The 17,778-nt window shown below is 41.6% G+C and overlaps 1 protein-coding gene across 1 annotated transcript; it reads left to right on the top strand.

Moving 5' to 3' along the window:
- The first annotated feature begins 674 nt into the window (after window positions 1-674).
- mkrn4 (makorin, ring finger protein, 4) lies at window positions 675-17,577 on the top strand. The gene is made up of 8 exons (XM_086047828.1): window positions 675-889; window positions 7,751-7,879; window positions 7,969-8,234; window positions 12,668-12,732; window positions 12,808-13,049; window positions 13,120-13,227; window positions 16,516-16,615; window positions 16,694-17,577. The coding sequence occupies exons 1-8, from the start codon at window positions 849-851 to the stop codon at window positions 16,877-16,879; spliced, it is 1,137 nt and encodes a 378-aa protein (XP_085903954.1). The 5' UTR covers window positions 675-848; the 3' UTR covers window positions 16,880-17,577.
- Window positions 17,578-17,778: the final 201 nt, after the last annotated feature.

Here is a 17,778-nt window from a genome sequence, read left to right as displayed (position 1 = left end):
TTGCCTACATTTGTTGTTTCTTACCTTCCTGCTTCGTTTGTGAAAAATATCTTCAACTTTACCAACTTTAACTTTCATGCAGTTACATGCACATATGAAAGCAGTACAGTGGGCCTCTATGCACATAATGTTATGAAAAGGGTACAGTAGGCCTATTCCACAAACTTTCCTCTTGTACAATTTGATTATTTCTTAACAGCCGTTTTTTTGTTTTTTTTTAGCCTTTTTGCAAGTGTTTGTTTCCTTTCTTTTAGCCCGGCCTCGTTCATCTATTCTACCTCTATTCTATGACAATATTCTGCTGTCTCGTTACAGCACATGCCATTCTTTGCCTTATTTTTTTGTAAATGGGTACAATGTATTTCCGTAGTTGCCAAGCAAGTGAAAAAAGTGTGATTGAAATGTAAAAAAAAAAAAAAAAGTGCACGGAAGTAATTGTGATCTACCTCTCTAAAATGTGCCAAATATGTTCACCCAATGACTTGAAATGATCGTATTATGTTAACCAGAGAAATGACATCTCTTTCATAAACTACTAGAACTGTTTTCCCCTCGTGCATACTTATTTTAATGGTGATTGCTGATGACTATTTTTAGAGATAAAAGTTAGTAATACACAGTGCACAATTGAGATTGAGAACAGTGACGATCAAAGGTGGACGTCACGTTTCTATTGGCTCGTCGCTCCGTTAATTGGCGAAGAGAGGCCGGTTGCCGACTACTCAACTAGTCTGAGGTGGGACGCGGGGCGGCTTGCACAGCAGCGACAACAACAGCAGCAGCAGCAGCAGCAGGAGCAGCACACGAAGAAGCTTCAGCACAAGCACGTTGGGTGGCTGGCCGCGGACATGGAACGTTCGCGTTCAGCCCGTAATGGCAGAATCTGTTGGTAAGTGCACATTGAGCGAAAAGCGATAGCGATATATGTAACTTTTACTCGTCGACAAACGGAAACCTAAGCAAATATCCGTTTAAGGAAATGTCCCGCGGCGAGCCCAAGGCGGAAGTTAAAAAGTTGAGTTGGATGTTGATGTTTTCGTTTGAATGTGCAACGACAACGTTTGGTTTGTCGCGAATCATTTAAAGATCCATTGACCGTTGTCTTGAAAATACGCACGTTTAAGTTTTTGGGGCGCAAGCAAAGGCAACTATTGGCCAGGAGCACTAACTTTTTGGAATCTCAAGATTTGCGTAGGCTAGTAAACAATGATGGAGGAATTGTTTTGTGTGCACGCGGCGCGTGGACAGAAGCCCACACCGCACAAAGCTTGCTAGCGAGTATGTTGTCGTGTTTTTTTGTTGTTGCTTACTGCAATGATTGCTCGCGTTACCCTGGCGTCACGCAGAAACGCGTATTTTCAAGATTCCAAAGCCCAAGTCAAGTACGTGGTGAAACGTGGACTTTCAACGTGCGTAACGGAGCAACCTTTTATTGGTGGCACGTTCCGTAAAAGTGTTCGTGTCGTCGTGGATTACCTGACCTTAAATGTGAATATTTTATTTTTTATTTTACGTTAGTGTTAAACGTTTTGGTTGCGTCTTGTACAGGAAGAAAGGCACATTCTCATTTGTTCTGACTTTTTTCCCCCCAACAAGGTTTTCTAGTCATTTACACATAACCTTTTTGAAACTGAGAGGTACTTAGCGTGAACTGATTAATGCGCAGGGCAGTTTGCTACTAACTTGTGAAAAGGCACGTCAGGATTTTTTTCTTTTAAGCCGTGACCGGCAACTCTACTGCAAGAGTTATTTTTCCGTGAACGGCTCAGTTTGGCCAATTGCCAGAGCGAGGAATTCCGGGCCTGCCGTGAATTGGTGATTTTACCGTGATTGTAGTAGGCTGGCGGTGAATAGATTATTTTTGGCGTGATGTAAGATGCCATATTACGGTTCTACTGGTTTAACTGGATCCCGATTCCAGCTGTGGCCATTAGGGCAATGTCAGTCCAGTAACATGTTTCCTAATCAAAACCTTATTTTACCATAACTTTCTTAATTTTATAATGGGTTAGTCCACTGGTGTCAAACTCAAGACCCGGGGCCAGATCTGGCCTGCTACATCATTTTATGTGGCTCGCAAAAGCAAATTACAGGATGTGCACGACTTCATATTTCTTGCTATAATACCAAAAGCGCAAATTGGCCTCAGTTTTAAAGACATTGAGATATTGGAAGCATTTTTTGTTACCAACCCCCAAACTGTTTTTACTGACACCAACTGTTCATTAAATTATTATGCATGTTTATATGCGATCATACATTTTAGGAAGGTTCACTTTCATAAAGGCCTTCGAGAGGAAACCTTAACTACAATGTGCCCCCCGACAAAAATGATTTTGACACCCCTGGTTTAAACTCTTGTAACCCCAACCAAATGTTTTAGATTCATTTTCCTTTTACTGATAACCTACTTATCCTTACCCTAATCATAACCTTTTATTTTTGTGGGTCCCAAATCATTTGTGTTTCACAAACTACATCAAATTTGTTTATGCAAGAATATTAAGAGAACTAGCTTGTTATTATGTCAATGTTGTTTTTTTTTTTACATTTTGTAATCTGCTGAGCTGGTTTTAAAATAAAATCCAATTAAAAAAAATATATTGTGTATATAAGGAGTCACCTTTTAATTAGTGTATGTTTATTTACAGAAAAGCAGTTGTTACTGTATCATAGCATCGTATTGAAATGGGCTTTATCGTATCGAATTGTATCTTTAACAAAAGCAGTGTCACTTTGTGTCAACTCAAGCCTTATATCAACACGTATCGTATCAGTCATATTTTCTCTTTTTGTAGGGCTGTAAAGTATCGTTAGAGAAAATACTACATTTCACATAACGAATGACCGATTGCAGAGCTTCTAACCAACAGAAACTCACTTTTAGCAAAATTTGTCTGAATTTCCGTATTTGTAAAATTATACGAAGAACATTATCGTGGGGCAGTTTTTGCAGTATTGCAGTAGAGCTGCAACTGCTCATGTGACTTGCGCCACACAATATTGCATGTCACGGTAATATTCCCTGTGACATTCCCAACCAGCATCAGGGCCTTTTTCCCCGATGAGTTAATAGGGGATTGGCGAGTGGACAATGTGAACACATGCTGGAAAATGCTGCGTCTGCTATTGGCGTGTCAAACTCATCGCAACCATCAACCAAGTATTGTAGTATTGTTAGTTTTCAACCTCTTTGAGCAATGATCCCCAATCATGCTTTATTTTTTTTAAAAATCCGGAACAATAGGGACGTTACAAGTAAGCGTATACTGTACTTGTCACCACAGTAATAAACAAGCCACAAATTCAGCGGTAGCCATAATTAACTCATTCACTGCCAAAGACATTTATTTGTCTTTTCACAGTCCAGCCGTTCAATCCCAAGAATTTATTCTTTTTTTTTTTCCAAACGTTGGTGTAACAGAGGGTCTGAAAATACCTGCTAGTGAATGAGTTAACTAATTAAGGACGGGAGCGCATAACCGCTTTTCTACCACTACAGCTGGGAGCGGCGCTGTTGCGTCTTTCTACCCTTAGAGCCGGGAGAGCGTATACGTTATTTTCTATTTATTTAATTCTCTGTCTCTTAACCACTGAAATGCATCAGAATATACACGTGACTGTGTCGTAAGCCTGCGGAGGATCTTCCGTAAATCTTTCGAGTTATAATGGCTAAGCACACGACACGGTGCTTTCTACATAGACTACCGCTCGCAGTATTGCTCTTCCATGTGTTTGTATGAGGCCCAAAATGTGGATTTTGATTCTCAAACTGTGATGCGAGCCGTCTTATTTTGAGCCTTAATTTATAACTATATTTGAAAATATCAAATAAAATGGTGGAAGGGCTTCACTGGGTCCACACAGATTTCTTGAGAGTCCCCAGGGGAGCCCCATCCCTGCTTCAAAAATAAATTTACTCCAGTTATCTTTAGTAACGATATTTATGAGTAGACAGTGATCATGTTAATGAGTTCTCACAATAATTAGGGGACATAAATGTGTATCAATATGCAACACTTTATTTCTATAAAAATGACAGTGTTTACATTTTCAAAGGATGACCTGAACTTGGGTAGAAATTTCACATTATCCCCTCACTAGTGAACAAACCGTGTGAACTTTAGACTATGGATTGGGGTGGGGTCCTTGTGTACTATTTACCACAATAGCATATGATGTGTAATGATAACGTTAATAAGTTAGTTACCAGAGTTGGGCACTTGACCCTTTTTGCCGGTCAGACCCCAGCCCTCCGGCCGCGAGCTGTGGACCCTCTGGCCTTATTCCTAAAAATTATCGGCCCCAGCCCTGTCCTCCCCTTTTTAAAAATTTTTTTAAAATTAATTTATTTATTTTTTCAGCTTTTTTTTTTTTTTCCAGGTTTTTGCAGACCAGACGTGCCCAATGCAAGTAGTACGCTCTGTGGGTAGTGGCGCTTTTTATGCGTTTGGAGGTAATTTTTGTCGTTTGCCCGTTTCGCCAAGTAGTTTGAGAACCTTTGGCGTCCTCGCGAGCACATCACACGCACGAGGACTGATTAGTTGGCCGGACTAAAATCCACTAATCGCAGTATTGCTCTTCCATGTGTTGCTTGGTCCAGCCATTTTTTAAAAATTGTCACCCCCAAACGCCGCCCCAAAAATGGGCATCCGGCCGGGCCGCCCAGCTCTGTTAGTACACATTTACATAGTTTTCACTAACATAAATGTTCTTTTTCTCAAATCCGATCCTGTGTTGTTCAGATTTTAAACAAACTTAACCTTCATTCGGTCCTCAACTCAGCATTGCCTTGTGTTTGATCTGGACATGGTTTACAAGATCATTATGGGTTAGTTGATGGATTGAACTTCGATATAATATGCGTTGTAGAAGTACGTGAGTGGTTTCAGGTTGAATCATTAAATTGGACCTCTTGAAAAAATTGTTTCACTAATGGGGTAGTGCTATTTTGATTTTAGCAGTAATCTTAATCTTAGCAGTGAGACTTTTTTTAACAGTTTTTTTTAAAGCAACGCCAAGTAAGTTTTCGACCTTAAAGTGGAACTTGATCTAAAAATATTTTTTCAAGAATATGTTCCCAGCAGGCCCATGTGTTGAAACAAGGCATTCTGATTAATATCGCGTTTGTGGGATATGAGTTAAAGCAGCAAAATCCACCCCTTTTTAGCCATCTCAGTGGGGCGGCCATCTTGTCATTTCTGTCGACTGAAAATGAGCACTGTATAAATCAAGACTGTATAAAGAAAAAACTTTGTGATGACTGAAAACTGCAAATACGCAGTTTGAGTAAAATATATAGGAAATTACTATGGAAAGATCAGTCATACTGCAATGGTTCCCCCAGAAAACTTGCTTAGCCTGGTGGAAGAAGCCGACAGGCGTCATTATAGATATTTCATTTTCGCCAGTGTGTCGCCGGAGCCGTCCACATATCCGACCACACTGCGTACAAGTGTACAGTATTTACATTAGTGCTAATGGTCAATTTCATGTGACCAAATAAAACATGATTATAAATATCACTTACCATAGCTGCACATCGATGAGCCATGGCCGTTTGTATTACAACAGGTATAAATTGTGACAGTACGACAGTGCAGTGTGGTAGCGTTTGCTATCCACCTATCCATCCATTTTCTGAACCCCTCATCCTCACCAGGGTCGCAAGCGTGCAATAAAGTTGTTGGTTAGTTAACACATCTCGGCTGCCTCGCCTTTGTTTACGTTGACTCCAGACCAGACATCAATGCACGCAGGTCCTGCCATCTCGTCCGGGATGTTGCAAGTGCAGTAAAAATTTGCTCGAACTCGTCACTTTATACTGCAATCCAAAGTCGATTAAACCCACACAATTATAGTATCCAGTTGCGAAGTTAAAATCACAGTTAAAAAAGGAAACGCACGGCTCGTTCGTCATCACACTCCGGAGTCCAAGCGGCTGCATGAAGGCTGAAGCCGCTTCCCCGGAGGCGGGGCAGCGACCAACCCCCGGCAGGTCATATTACACTGGGTGAAATCCTGCATACACATTGTGGTATTATTGTGTCATTTTGTGTATATAACAATAGTTTGTGGTGTTTATGTAATAGTCTGAGAAAAAAGCTGGATTCTTGTGTTTTTTTGTTGAATTGACTACAGTGATTGCAAAACAAGTCAGAGCGCGTTGCTTGCTGTAAATTAACATTTTATCTATCTCTTTCAAGGCTTGCGTGCTGATGAGTAAGGTGGGGGAGGAGTGCGAGGGAAGCGGAGGCACGGGGGTAGTGGGGCAGTGGGGGAATACGGTACAAAACCAAATTTAAATGTTTCATTTTCAACATCGTAATATTGTATTGTTTCGACACAATTAGATTCAGTACTACATCATTACGATTGCCAATTGGTCACTGAACTTTTCTGATTTCTATAGTCAAGACAAGTTGATGGACCTTGTTGAATATGAACAACTCCTTTGCATCTAGATGCAGTATCCAGTCGTTGACATGAATGTCCAACCATTCAAATGCAAGCCTTGTAGCGAGCCTTATTGTCTTGTCTAAACCAAAGCATGGCATGTGTAAATTAGTCACTGAACCTTTCTGATTTCTGTAGACAAAGGCAAGTTGATGGACCTTGTTGAATATCAACAATACCTTTTGCCTGCAGGTCAAGTATCTAGTTGAGCCATTCCCAGTTCCAGAAAAATATTTGACCTCACTAAAGGAGTGAAGACACCTTTCGCCAATTTCAAAACGATTTTCACGAATGAGATGATCAGGCACATTGTCTACCACACCAATCTCTATCCTGCTCAACAAATGTAAAATCCAATCAACACAAGCACTGCAGGGATTTAACACTTCAGGGCTATCTTACTATTCATGGGAGTTTTTGAACTTCCTGCATTGAAGACTGCCGGGTCATGGAATCACGTGTACCCTTGATTGCAGAAATCATGCCAGAAAACCGCATCAAGATGCTACGTCGTTTCATCCATTTCAATGACAACCAGTAAGTTGCAGAGAGCCCCGATCGTTTCTAGGAGATCCACTCACTGTTTGACATGTTGCGAAAGAAATGCCTCAAAATCCCATCTACTTTCAAGCAGTCAGTGGATGAGGTCACGGTTCCTAACAAAGGCACCAGAGCAGGAAATCTGCGCCAGTTCATCCGAAACAAGCCTCATCGTTTTGGCTTCAACATCTACAGTCGGGCCAGTACCTCTGGAAGGTACCAAGGAGCCTCCACCTTTTTCAACGTCACACTAAGTGAGGAAGAAAAGAAGCTCCTGCTGGGAGCCAAAGTGGTGCGGACCAAACTTGATGTGAAATTTTCTTTTGAGATAGCCAATAAATAATCCAAAAACAAGATTTCACATGGATCTGCATATTTTGTAACGTAAACGCATTTTGTCACAGTTTGGCCAGCGATGCCGCTTGGCACAGGTTTATAAAAACTTTTTTTCTTTTTTTTAAATGTACATGTTTTTTTGTTATTTGTGTCCCTAATAACCAGGAAATGTAAGGAAAACATTTTTTCAATAAGTTTCTTGGTCTGGCCATTAAAGGGTTAAGCTTGCACAATTGTCATTTGATTAAATACGTGGCGTTGTGACTGGACAACATCCCGCTTCGGTATACCGTACTCTCCTTTGGTCAGTTATTTACCAGGTCTGGCTTGTTCTGTTTGAATGCATCTCGTTAAAATGTTGGCAATGTTTGTTGACTGGCTCAAATGCTTCATGAATAACCTAACACCTTTCTTGTAGGCATTTCTTGAATGGCTCATGCAGATATGGCTCGGAATGCCATTATCGGCACGAATTGCCCGCTGCACCGCCAACCCAAATATGTCGCTACTTCCAGAAAGGTGCATGCTGGTATGGTGAGCGCTGCAGGTAAAAAAGGATATTTCTTGGTCACAGTGGTGTCCTAAAAACCTACTTTTTATTTGAATTACTCAGTAGGAATTGTGCTTCCCTACCAGGTACATTCACATCCCCCAATCAGAAGGCGGTGCAGATGTTGCAGGTCAAAGACTGTCTGTGCCAACAATCTTCTCCTCCACATCCTCCTCCTCCTCCTCTTCCTCTACCATCGCCCAACGTCCAGCCGACCGAAGGGGTTCTGAGACGTTTGCTCGTGTGCCACCTGATGCGTCGCCAAGACGGCAACGTGGCACATCGTGCTCCATGGTAAACTCGTCAAACGTCGCAGACACTGGGAACAGAAATGCTGAGAAACGATTACAAGGTGGGTGCCGTAAGCCACGATTGCTTGTGTGATGAAAAGATTTAAATGGACTGAGCCCTTTGGTGCAACTTGCGTGGCGATGGGGAACAGGAAAGCCAGTTCTTCCCAAACGGGAGACCGCAGTGTACGCGGGGACCTTCGAGCTCGGGCTCTCACTGATTTGCCGCCACTATCGTCTCCCGCACTCAACAGTCAGCGTCCATGCGTAAGCTCGCTCTAATAAGTGGACCGAACCGAACATGCCATACCGAAATGTATTAATACACCCGAGTGTACCGTTACACCCATAAAAATGATGTGTTCAAAAGAATACAGAGAGACAAAACCTGAGACAAAAAAAAGCTGCTTGAGTCATGCTGAGAGTTCTATCACTCTAACAGCAGTGGAACAAAAACAGGAAGTAGCAACTGACCAAAATGTATTTCACTTTTATTGATGTGATGTTTCTCTTTTGCAATGTTGACCTGGCTGCAGACAACAGAGTAAAACGAGGCAAAACAAAAGCACGCGGTACAATGTGATGTGCAGGAAATAAACACAAAATGATGATATAAATAAACAGATCAAATATTTTTCAGTCAAAATGTATCATTGCTCACCTCACCCAACCCTCAACTGTTTGTAGACGAGTCTGCGTTGACCAGTATTTGGAGCTAAGTTCACAGACTTCGCGATCGCAGCATTTATGACGTCGCTCACTACAAGCTGAGTTGGAAAGTAAACATGCAATCACAGTCCTCCAACAGCCCATATTTGGCTCGTTGGCAAACAATAAGCATACAGAAAGATTGGTTCAAATTCTCTCCTGTCTAGTAGGTCTCTTGTCACTTTACTTCGTTTTTGGTTCCATTTTAAAATGCACTAAACCTTTACAGCTAAAAAGAATTAAGTCCACAGTGTTTCCTTCAATTTAATTTGCTCCCCCAATTATAAACATTTCTGAAATGCTGCTACAAAGTTGGAATTTACTACCATCTGAATTGTCTTCATTGTTAATTTGTACATACCTTCAAGAATTCAAGCTGTATGCTAATTATGGTCGTATAAGAGCAGCTGCTTGCTGGTGCAATATGCCGCTATTTACATATGATCCGATTAGTTGACTAATTGCGGCTACTGTTGTTTAGTCGACTAGCAAAATAAGCATTTGTGGCAGCCCTAGTCAGATGGACTGCAGAGGTGGCGGAATCTGTCCGTAGGACAACTTGGTTGCACATTACACAAATCTAGCCATTTATAGAAGAGTGGCAAGAAAGCCATTTCTCAAAGCAATCCATAAAAAGTTTCGTTTGAAGTTTGCCACAAGCCGTCTGGGAGACACACCACACATGTACAAGAGGGGGTGCTGCCAAAATTTTGCTTTTTGGGCAAAATGTGGTGTCTGGTGTAAAAGAAACACTGCACATCAAAAATCAAAAGACGATTACATTGACGGAAAAAAATGGGCTTCCCGACTATGCTTAGTCTGACTATTTAAAGTTTTCCGTCTATTGTTTATTGCCTACAAAATGGTGTCTGTCATGGGCGGATAGGCAGACCGGTGGGTCACAGGCGAAATGCCCATCTCTGGGTTCAAGGATGATGGTTTTGATCGGAGCTGGGCACTTTGACCCTTTTTTGCCGGTCAAACCCCAGCCCTCCGGCCTGGACCCTTTGGCCTTATTCATAAAAATTATCGGCCCCACTCCCCACCCAAAGAAAAAATAAAAAGCATGACGCCACCACGGGAGAGATGCTGACGGCTTTCGCCTGCGATAAACAATAGAAATACTGCATGAAAATGTGTGGGAGGGACATCTTTAGACCGCCAAAAGTCTTTGTTTCCTCTTAAAATTACTGTGCGATATTTTTCAATAATTACGAAATAACGCAATAAAAACTCAAAACTAGGGATGTTCCGATCAGGTTTTATGACAACGATACCGATCGTGCATGAGCGATACCGATTCCAGTCACATGGAATACCTGTTTATTTTTCCATTTATTTATGGTGACTGCTATGCAATATTATCCGGAAAAAAACTGCCATATTATTGCTGTAATTTTGACAAAAATATATATTTATGTTCAAAAGCATGAAGAAATACAAAACTGTTGCTGGCACAATACAACAATTACTCAGTCACAAAGATAATTGAAAAAACAGCTTTTAGTAACACAATTTTTAACAGATCAAAAGAATCAGCAGTCTCAAAAGACTTAATTATGCAAAAGGTCAAATAAATAACATGGCACCTAAACATTGCATGGTTCAGAATATAATCAAAGTAGAAAAAAATAGTCACATGCAGGCTTAACTCGAATAAACTATTCAATGCGTTCCACAATTGAAACGACTCAGGAACTTGGTTTCTTGTCTTGTGCATAGACAATCTATCTTGTGTATTTGTAAAAGTAACTCATCATGCATAACACATTTTGGAATACATATGCCTCGTTCGAACATTGTCATTAAAAGCAGTACGCGAGCGAAAAACTCCCTTGATAGACTCAACATCGACACAGGACTGACATCCGAGCTCCATTTAACACTTGTAAAACTTAAACAGGATAATAGGCCTCCTTTTAGGAAACTTTCGATGTGACAATACACTCTCTGGTGGAGCTACGTCTGAAGTATTTGCGTCCCGGTAGCACGCAGGTAGCGAGGCTCGAAGTGGGCGAGCAGAGGCGGAATCCGGTGTCTTCCACCACCGAGAATGGTTGGTCATCAAGTCCGATAAATTGAATTATTTTGCCTTTTGTCTGTCGCGCTGATACGGGTTTGGGTTGGTCATCATGGGCTGCGTTAGCTGCCGTTTCATTGTTGCTGCTGCTTCAATGCAGTGAGCCTCGTAAACTCAGCGTAGTCTTCCAATTGTTTGTTCTTCAAATGTCGGATTAAGTTGGTTGTGTTGAAACTTGTGGCCATGCTCCCCCCGCAAGGTATCGAATATGCCGATCATGTCATTTTTCACGAAAATCGGCCGATCATTATCAGTGCCCGATCGATCGGAGCATCCCTACTTAAAACATCTTGTGTTAAAATGCAAACATTTTGCAATAAAACACAATAGTATTGCGTTATTGCGCAATCTTAAATATTCTCGTGATGTCCCCTGGCTTGCTCCAGTCCGCATCATCATCATCACGTCACGATGATCTTATGTTGGCAGCTAAATGCGATCTCTTGTTCAAACTGTTGTAAACAATTCAATCCACTCACGATCCTCCCCGCCAGTAAGTGAATGCGCGTAAGAAGTACCGTTAACCAAGTTACTTTTGATAGCAAATAATCAGTAATCAACCAAGTTACTCTTTCAAGGTAACTCTGGCAACATGGCTTATAACCCAGTGCTGTGAAAATGTTTTGAAATAGACCTGTTCATTGCTATTCAATCCAAAACAACTTTCTTTGCCCCAAGGGGGCAATTCAAAATGCATAAGGAGCAGCATTAAAAAACAAGCAGAACACCAACAAACATAAAAACATGCATAAAGTGCTGCAGTTAAAATAATCCAGCTACCGTCCAGTAAAGTGCTCTGTGCTAGATGCTAAAGTGCTATTTGCATTCAGTTAGTCAGGCATGTTCAGCATCTCTCCCGTGGTGGCATCATGCACGGACACTTTTTATTTTTTCTTTGGGTGGGGAGCGGGGCCGATAATTTTTATGAATAAGGCCGAAGAGTCCAGGCATCCCTATTTCATACTTTTCTATTATCTCTTGCTTTTTTTGTATGGACAAAAAAGTCTGATTCTCTTTTTTCTTTTCCTTGCTTCGCCATCACTTTCTTGGGGTCCATAGCGAATATTGTAATTCGGAACACCTCATGGGCCGAGGGAAGAATGACGAGGACGCTGCATAGACATATCTATCTATCCACCTGTCTACACACATAGACGCATACGGTAGAGGTCCCTCTTAGCCAATGGGATGCCAGGAAGATGCTAGGTAATAGCCAATGGCAGAGCAGCTATGAGTATGTTGCGTTGAGGAATCTCCGGAGCTGCGGGTAGCAGCCCATGCTGTATTTTTACCTTTCGTATCCTGAAATTTCTTTCGTAACGAGGCAATATTTTCCTGTTTTGGCATTTTGTAACTTTTGTATAAAGATACGTTCATAAGTAGAGGCACCACTGTACGCATGACTTCTCTGTGTTTTCCTGCTTTGTTTAGGGGAGCAGACAGTATCAAGCAAATTATATCCACATATTTACAACGTTTAGAGTGACAAAAAGAATTGGATCGGTATCGCCCGATCCTCGAGGCAGCAGTATTTGTATCGCCATCGGATATGGAAAAGCGGTATAGAGCCGTGTCCCACTCCATCTCCACTATCTTTTTACAACTAAATCACTGAGGTGGTGTGTGATGTACTGGCAATCAGATGTGATTTGGTTTTACAATGTGATATTGTAATTTCAGTGTATGTACGGTACATCTTGTTTGCAGGTGCTCATTCCCGAGTGTCGCCCAAGAGCTCCGAACAGTGTTGCGCAGGTGCATGTGACAAAGAGGTTTGTGTTTTGATCAAAATTTTTGTGTTCAGTTGACCCCGATAAGGTCAAGCTCATTTCATGGTTTTTGGACAGGAAAGCCTTCCGAGTAACACGGAAGCCACGGGTGCCGCTGCAGCCTCGTGCGCCGACGGGACGTTGGAGGCTTTCCTCCAGAGTCGAGATGTCATCTGTGGCATATGCATGGACAAGGTGTATGAGAAGATGGACCGCAGTAACCAGGTGTTTGGAATCTTGCCCAACTGCAGTCATGCCTTCTGCCTGCAGTGCATAATGACCTGGAGAAAAACCAGAGACCTTGGGCCCGATCTCGTCAAGTAGGTTTTCGTTTATTGCGTGTGAACGTTTTGAATGTTTGTGTGACCTCGCAAGTGCTCTCTGCTTCAGGACCTGCCCACAATGCAGGGTGAGATCAGCCTTCTATGTGCCTAACAAATACTGGGTGGAAGGTCAAGCGAAGGAAAGCCTAATAGCAGACTTCAAAGAAAAATTCAGGTAAGCATGATTGCATTTGAGAACCTGATCCGAAGCTGAAGGGCTGAATTAGCGTGGGACACAATTAGGGGTAAAACAACCCCTGGATTTAAAAAAGAAAAAAGGCAGGAATCATGTTTAATTGCTAATTAAAAATGCTTAAAAAATTAAACCATATTGCACCAGCGAGCAGTTGCTTTTAAGATAACCATTATCTTACAGCTGAATTCTTTAAGGTATAATAAACATTATCTTACATCTTAAATTCTTTAAGGTAAAGTGGAACCTTGGAATTCTAATGACTCGAAATCTGACTTTAGTGAAATCTGGCTAAAGTGTTATGAACCACAGTGGCTTTAAAGTGGAAGTCAACCCAAACATATTTTTTTCCAGAATATCTTCTATGCAGGCCCACTAGTTGAAATACGGCATTCTGATTAAGATTGTGTTTGTGGAAAATCAGATAAGTTGCAAAATGCACCCACTTTTAGCCATCTCGGGGCAGCCATTTTTTCACTTCTGTTGACTGAAGATGACGTCGAAGTTGCTCAGGGCTCAGGGAATGACCAATCACGGCTCATCTTTTTTCTGAAGCTGAGCCATGATTGGTTGTTCTCTGGCCCTGAGCAACTGTGATGTCATTTTCAGTCGACAGAAAGTGGCAAAATGGCTGCCCCCTGAGATAGCTAAAAACGGGTGGATTTCTCATATTCCACAATTGCAATATTGATCAGAATGCCATGTTTAGACTAGTGGGCCTGCATGGAACACATTCAGAAAAATATGTCTGGGTTGACTTGCTCTTTAGAAGAACACTTGGATGAGCTTAACATTGGCACTTGTATAACAGATTTGCATGTAAAAATGACATCAGTACTAAAATGCTCCCCCCAAAAGACTCTGTTGTGATTTAAGGGCTTTTTTTGTGATTAGATTTACGGATTTACAAATATGCCCGCCTACTTTTTTAGCTCGGCTTATTTTTTCGGTCTCAGGTAATATTGCTCGCTTTGTCAGTTCTGTTGTCTAAAACGGCGACCAATCGCCACCAAAATGCAAATGCACATTACTACTCTTGACCACTTCAACCTGTGAAAGTATAAAAGTGCTCTGCACAATAGTTTGGATTTATTGACAAAACGTGATCTCATCATGATCACCTCCACAAAATCAAAAATACCGTGGCGATTGCTCCTCCACTTTCACAAGCTTAAGCTGACAGCTGAGGCAGACGGCGGCTGGGAGCGAGCATCGAACAGCCATCAGGCAAGCATTGATCTTCATCCCTCCCCGGCTAACAGTAGGATAACGACACAGCTAATAGCAACAACTAGCTTCAGGTCGTTAAACAAAAGGCGTTAGCACAACAACATTAGCTCCTTACTGTCCGTCCAGCCTAAGTCTTCATGTCGTGGGGTTAGCTCCCAAACCGTCGCGTGTGTTGTCCCGAAACCACTTGCAGCCACTAGCTTGCAGCGTGAGGGTGAGCTAAGACCTGTCTTGGAACGTGCGCATCATCGTGGAGCGGCATGTGCATTCAGCCGAGTGTGGCCGCATTGGAACACACCATATCGGCTGTTACGTTCCAAATTGGACGGTGTGTTGTAGGTTGAAAAACTGGGGCCATTCCTCATCCAAATATATGTGCACGTCCCACTTCAGTCTGTAAATATCCTGACTGGTGTTAAATGTCTCGCTCGTCCTAACCGTGATCAGCAAAGCAGCAGTGTTTATCAATTTATTTATTTATTTTAGCAACGAAGCAGTGTGTGCTCATCCCAGCATAAATCTATGTAGCTCTGCTCACTTCCACATTTCCTCATTCTCATATAAATCAGCCACAGGTTAATTCTTTTGATTCCAGCACGCCCGGAGAAGCGGTATGGATAATGGATGGATGAATATTGAAGTGGGCTTTGGGGATGTCCACATCAAGTTTGGTGCCACTTGACCACCGTTTTTGGACGTTATAAGCACGTTATAAGCAATGAAAGTACAATGATTTCCAATGGGGAGTTAGTAATCGGTCCCTCCAGTGACTCCGATCGAACGATAGGAGGCGCGGCCATTTTCCTCATTAACAAGAGGTGTTATTCATGGAGTCACTTATTTCCTAATTTCTCCCAAATTTATTGATAAAATCGAAAATGGCAACTCATTTTCCCGTTCAAAAAATATATGAAATTGTTACTGAAAACATGGCCATCCCCGGCCCAACCATCCCTTTAAGGAAGGAGATGATTGCTAATTATGAAAATGGAATGCATGTTACGACTCTTGCTAATCGTATGGCTAAGTCAACAATTTAGATGAGCTTTGCAATGGCTCGCTACGTTGGCGTCTTCGGTGCTACTGTATCATTAGCTGTGGCTTTTAGTCGCGGCTGGTTACTTTGCATTTATATGGAAGGTTTGAACTGCATCTTTGGTAAGCAAAATCCTTCTTACAAAGAAGGCATATCACTCTGCCTTGGAGTAGTGCCATCAGAGCATTTTTTAAATTTACCATTCATCAGACCAACAACTCACATTCTCCTCCATTTTCACATCTCTCTGCTCCTGAACTTGCCCTCCCACCTACAAGAGAGAAGCCTATCATTTTATGCCAAACACAATGGCAGCCAATCAGTGTCCACTTCAGGGTGTGACATTGACCTTTTTTTTTTTTTTACACCCCCAACAACTCAAGCACAAGTCCCATGCATCAAAATGGATCTCATCATCATACAGAAACGGTAAATTGAGATTAAAAATTTGATTAATGCGATTTAAAAAATTAAAGCTTTAACTCTGACTGTAATTAATGAATAGATCACAATCAATGCAATGATTTGAGATGTTAATTAAACATGTGTCGCTGGACTCGTATGTCATACACCTTTACCCCGCTACATTAGCAGCAAGCTGGATTGAAATGTTTTCTCTTCCAAGGTGCAACAACCAGTATTCCCACATTGCTAAAATCTGTCACTGACATTTTTTTTCCTACTGGATAAATCCGCTACCGTCAATTTTTTTTTCGTGTATCATACCAATCCCGTGATTCAAGGTAAATTTGACTTCCATCTTGTGGGAATCCCGCATGATATCTGGGACCTGTGGGGGTCCTGAAAAAATGTCAGCCCCTAACTCCAATACTAAAATAGTCAATAGCTGCAGCCCCAGACAAAATACAATTATTGCAATATAGATCTGGGACAGTATCTATATGCCAAATTCTGGCTGAATTTTATGCATATACAGTGTATATTATACACTGTCTGATTCTGAATGGGTTCATGAGAAACTGAAATGTACATTTCCTTTGTAGTAAGCGAAGCTGCAATTACTATGCACGATACAAATACTGCCCCTTCGAGACGGAGTGCCTCTACCGGCATGACAGGTCTTCACGTCGCAGATCATTCCTGGTACGTATGATTTTCTGAACATGTCGTCCGCTGTTGCCCCAAGTCAACTTGCCCTTCACTTGTCTTTTTGCCCAACAGTGTAATACAGATGATGATGACGATGACGACGACGATGACGATGATGATGAAGACTACGACGGTCTGCTCAATTTCTTCATAGCCATGACTCTTCTTCGCGTTGACAAGGATGATGACGATGACGATGATGATGATGATGGTGACAACTTTGACATTCCTTTTTTCCTAGCGGGGTATGGTTTCTGAGCCCCCTTTACCCTCCCACACAATTTCCTCCGTGTGGAAACTGGTCCTAGAAAGAGTTGTCACCACAGGACGATGTGGCTATGTTAAAGACACGACTGTTCCCCCTTGGATCCGTAGTAATGCTTTTGGAGTAGGCGAGGCTCAGTCGTTACTTAGCAGGTCATGTGAATGACCCGCTATCCCTCAACCAGAGAGAAATTAACCTGAATTGACCTGCTGCAGTGGACAGCTAGAAATAAATGGCGCACAGTGGCCAAATAAACGGTCTTTACAGGATAAATCAAAAAACAAATTCAAAGGCTATTTGTTCCAGCTGTTTTTTTTTTGTTCCTTCCTACAGCCATAGTGATTAAGCCATTGTCACCTTGTACATTATTCTCTATGCCTCTTCATGCAGATTGGATTTTTTTCTCTATGCCTCTCTAGTTAGATTTAAGTGCTCAAAACTGAGTTGACCAGAAAAAAGGTTTTTAAATGTTGTGTGGATGGTCCTTTTTTAAATTGTCCCAAGATAAAAAGTGTATTGTACCCCTCTTTGATTGATGTCCAATCCTGATTATTCCTCGATGTGCCCTGATGATACTCTAACCTAGTTTTGACATAACCATTGAAATGTTGTTGCTATTTTTTTTCTTTTAAAACAAGTTGTACTCGTACATTGAAAATAAACCTTATTTCAAAGTCTCTTTCACTGAAAATGTTTTGCACTCTTTTACTGATTATTTGAATTGGATTCCGCGATTTCTTAATTTCACAAACCTGTACAAATTACGCTGAAAGCATAGAATTTGACATGTATGCGGATTAGTGAATGCAGTTGCCTCTAATATTATACACTTAGACTTCCTGTCCAGTCTTCACTTTTTGCAAGGTTTCCGTGAGTTTTTCTCTGAGTTCTT

The sequence above is a fragment of the Filicampus tigris genome, chromosome 1 (assembly GCF_054856515.1).
Source record: "Filicampus tigris isolate MCC_2025a chromosome 1, RoL_Ftig_1.0, whole genome shotgun sequence".
Lineage (NCBI taxonomy): Eukaryota > Metazoa > Chordata > Actinopteri > Syngnathiformes > Syngnathidae > Filicampus > Filicampus tigris.
This window is presented reverse-complemented; position numbering and strand designations above follow the sequence as displayed.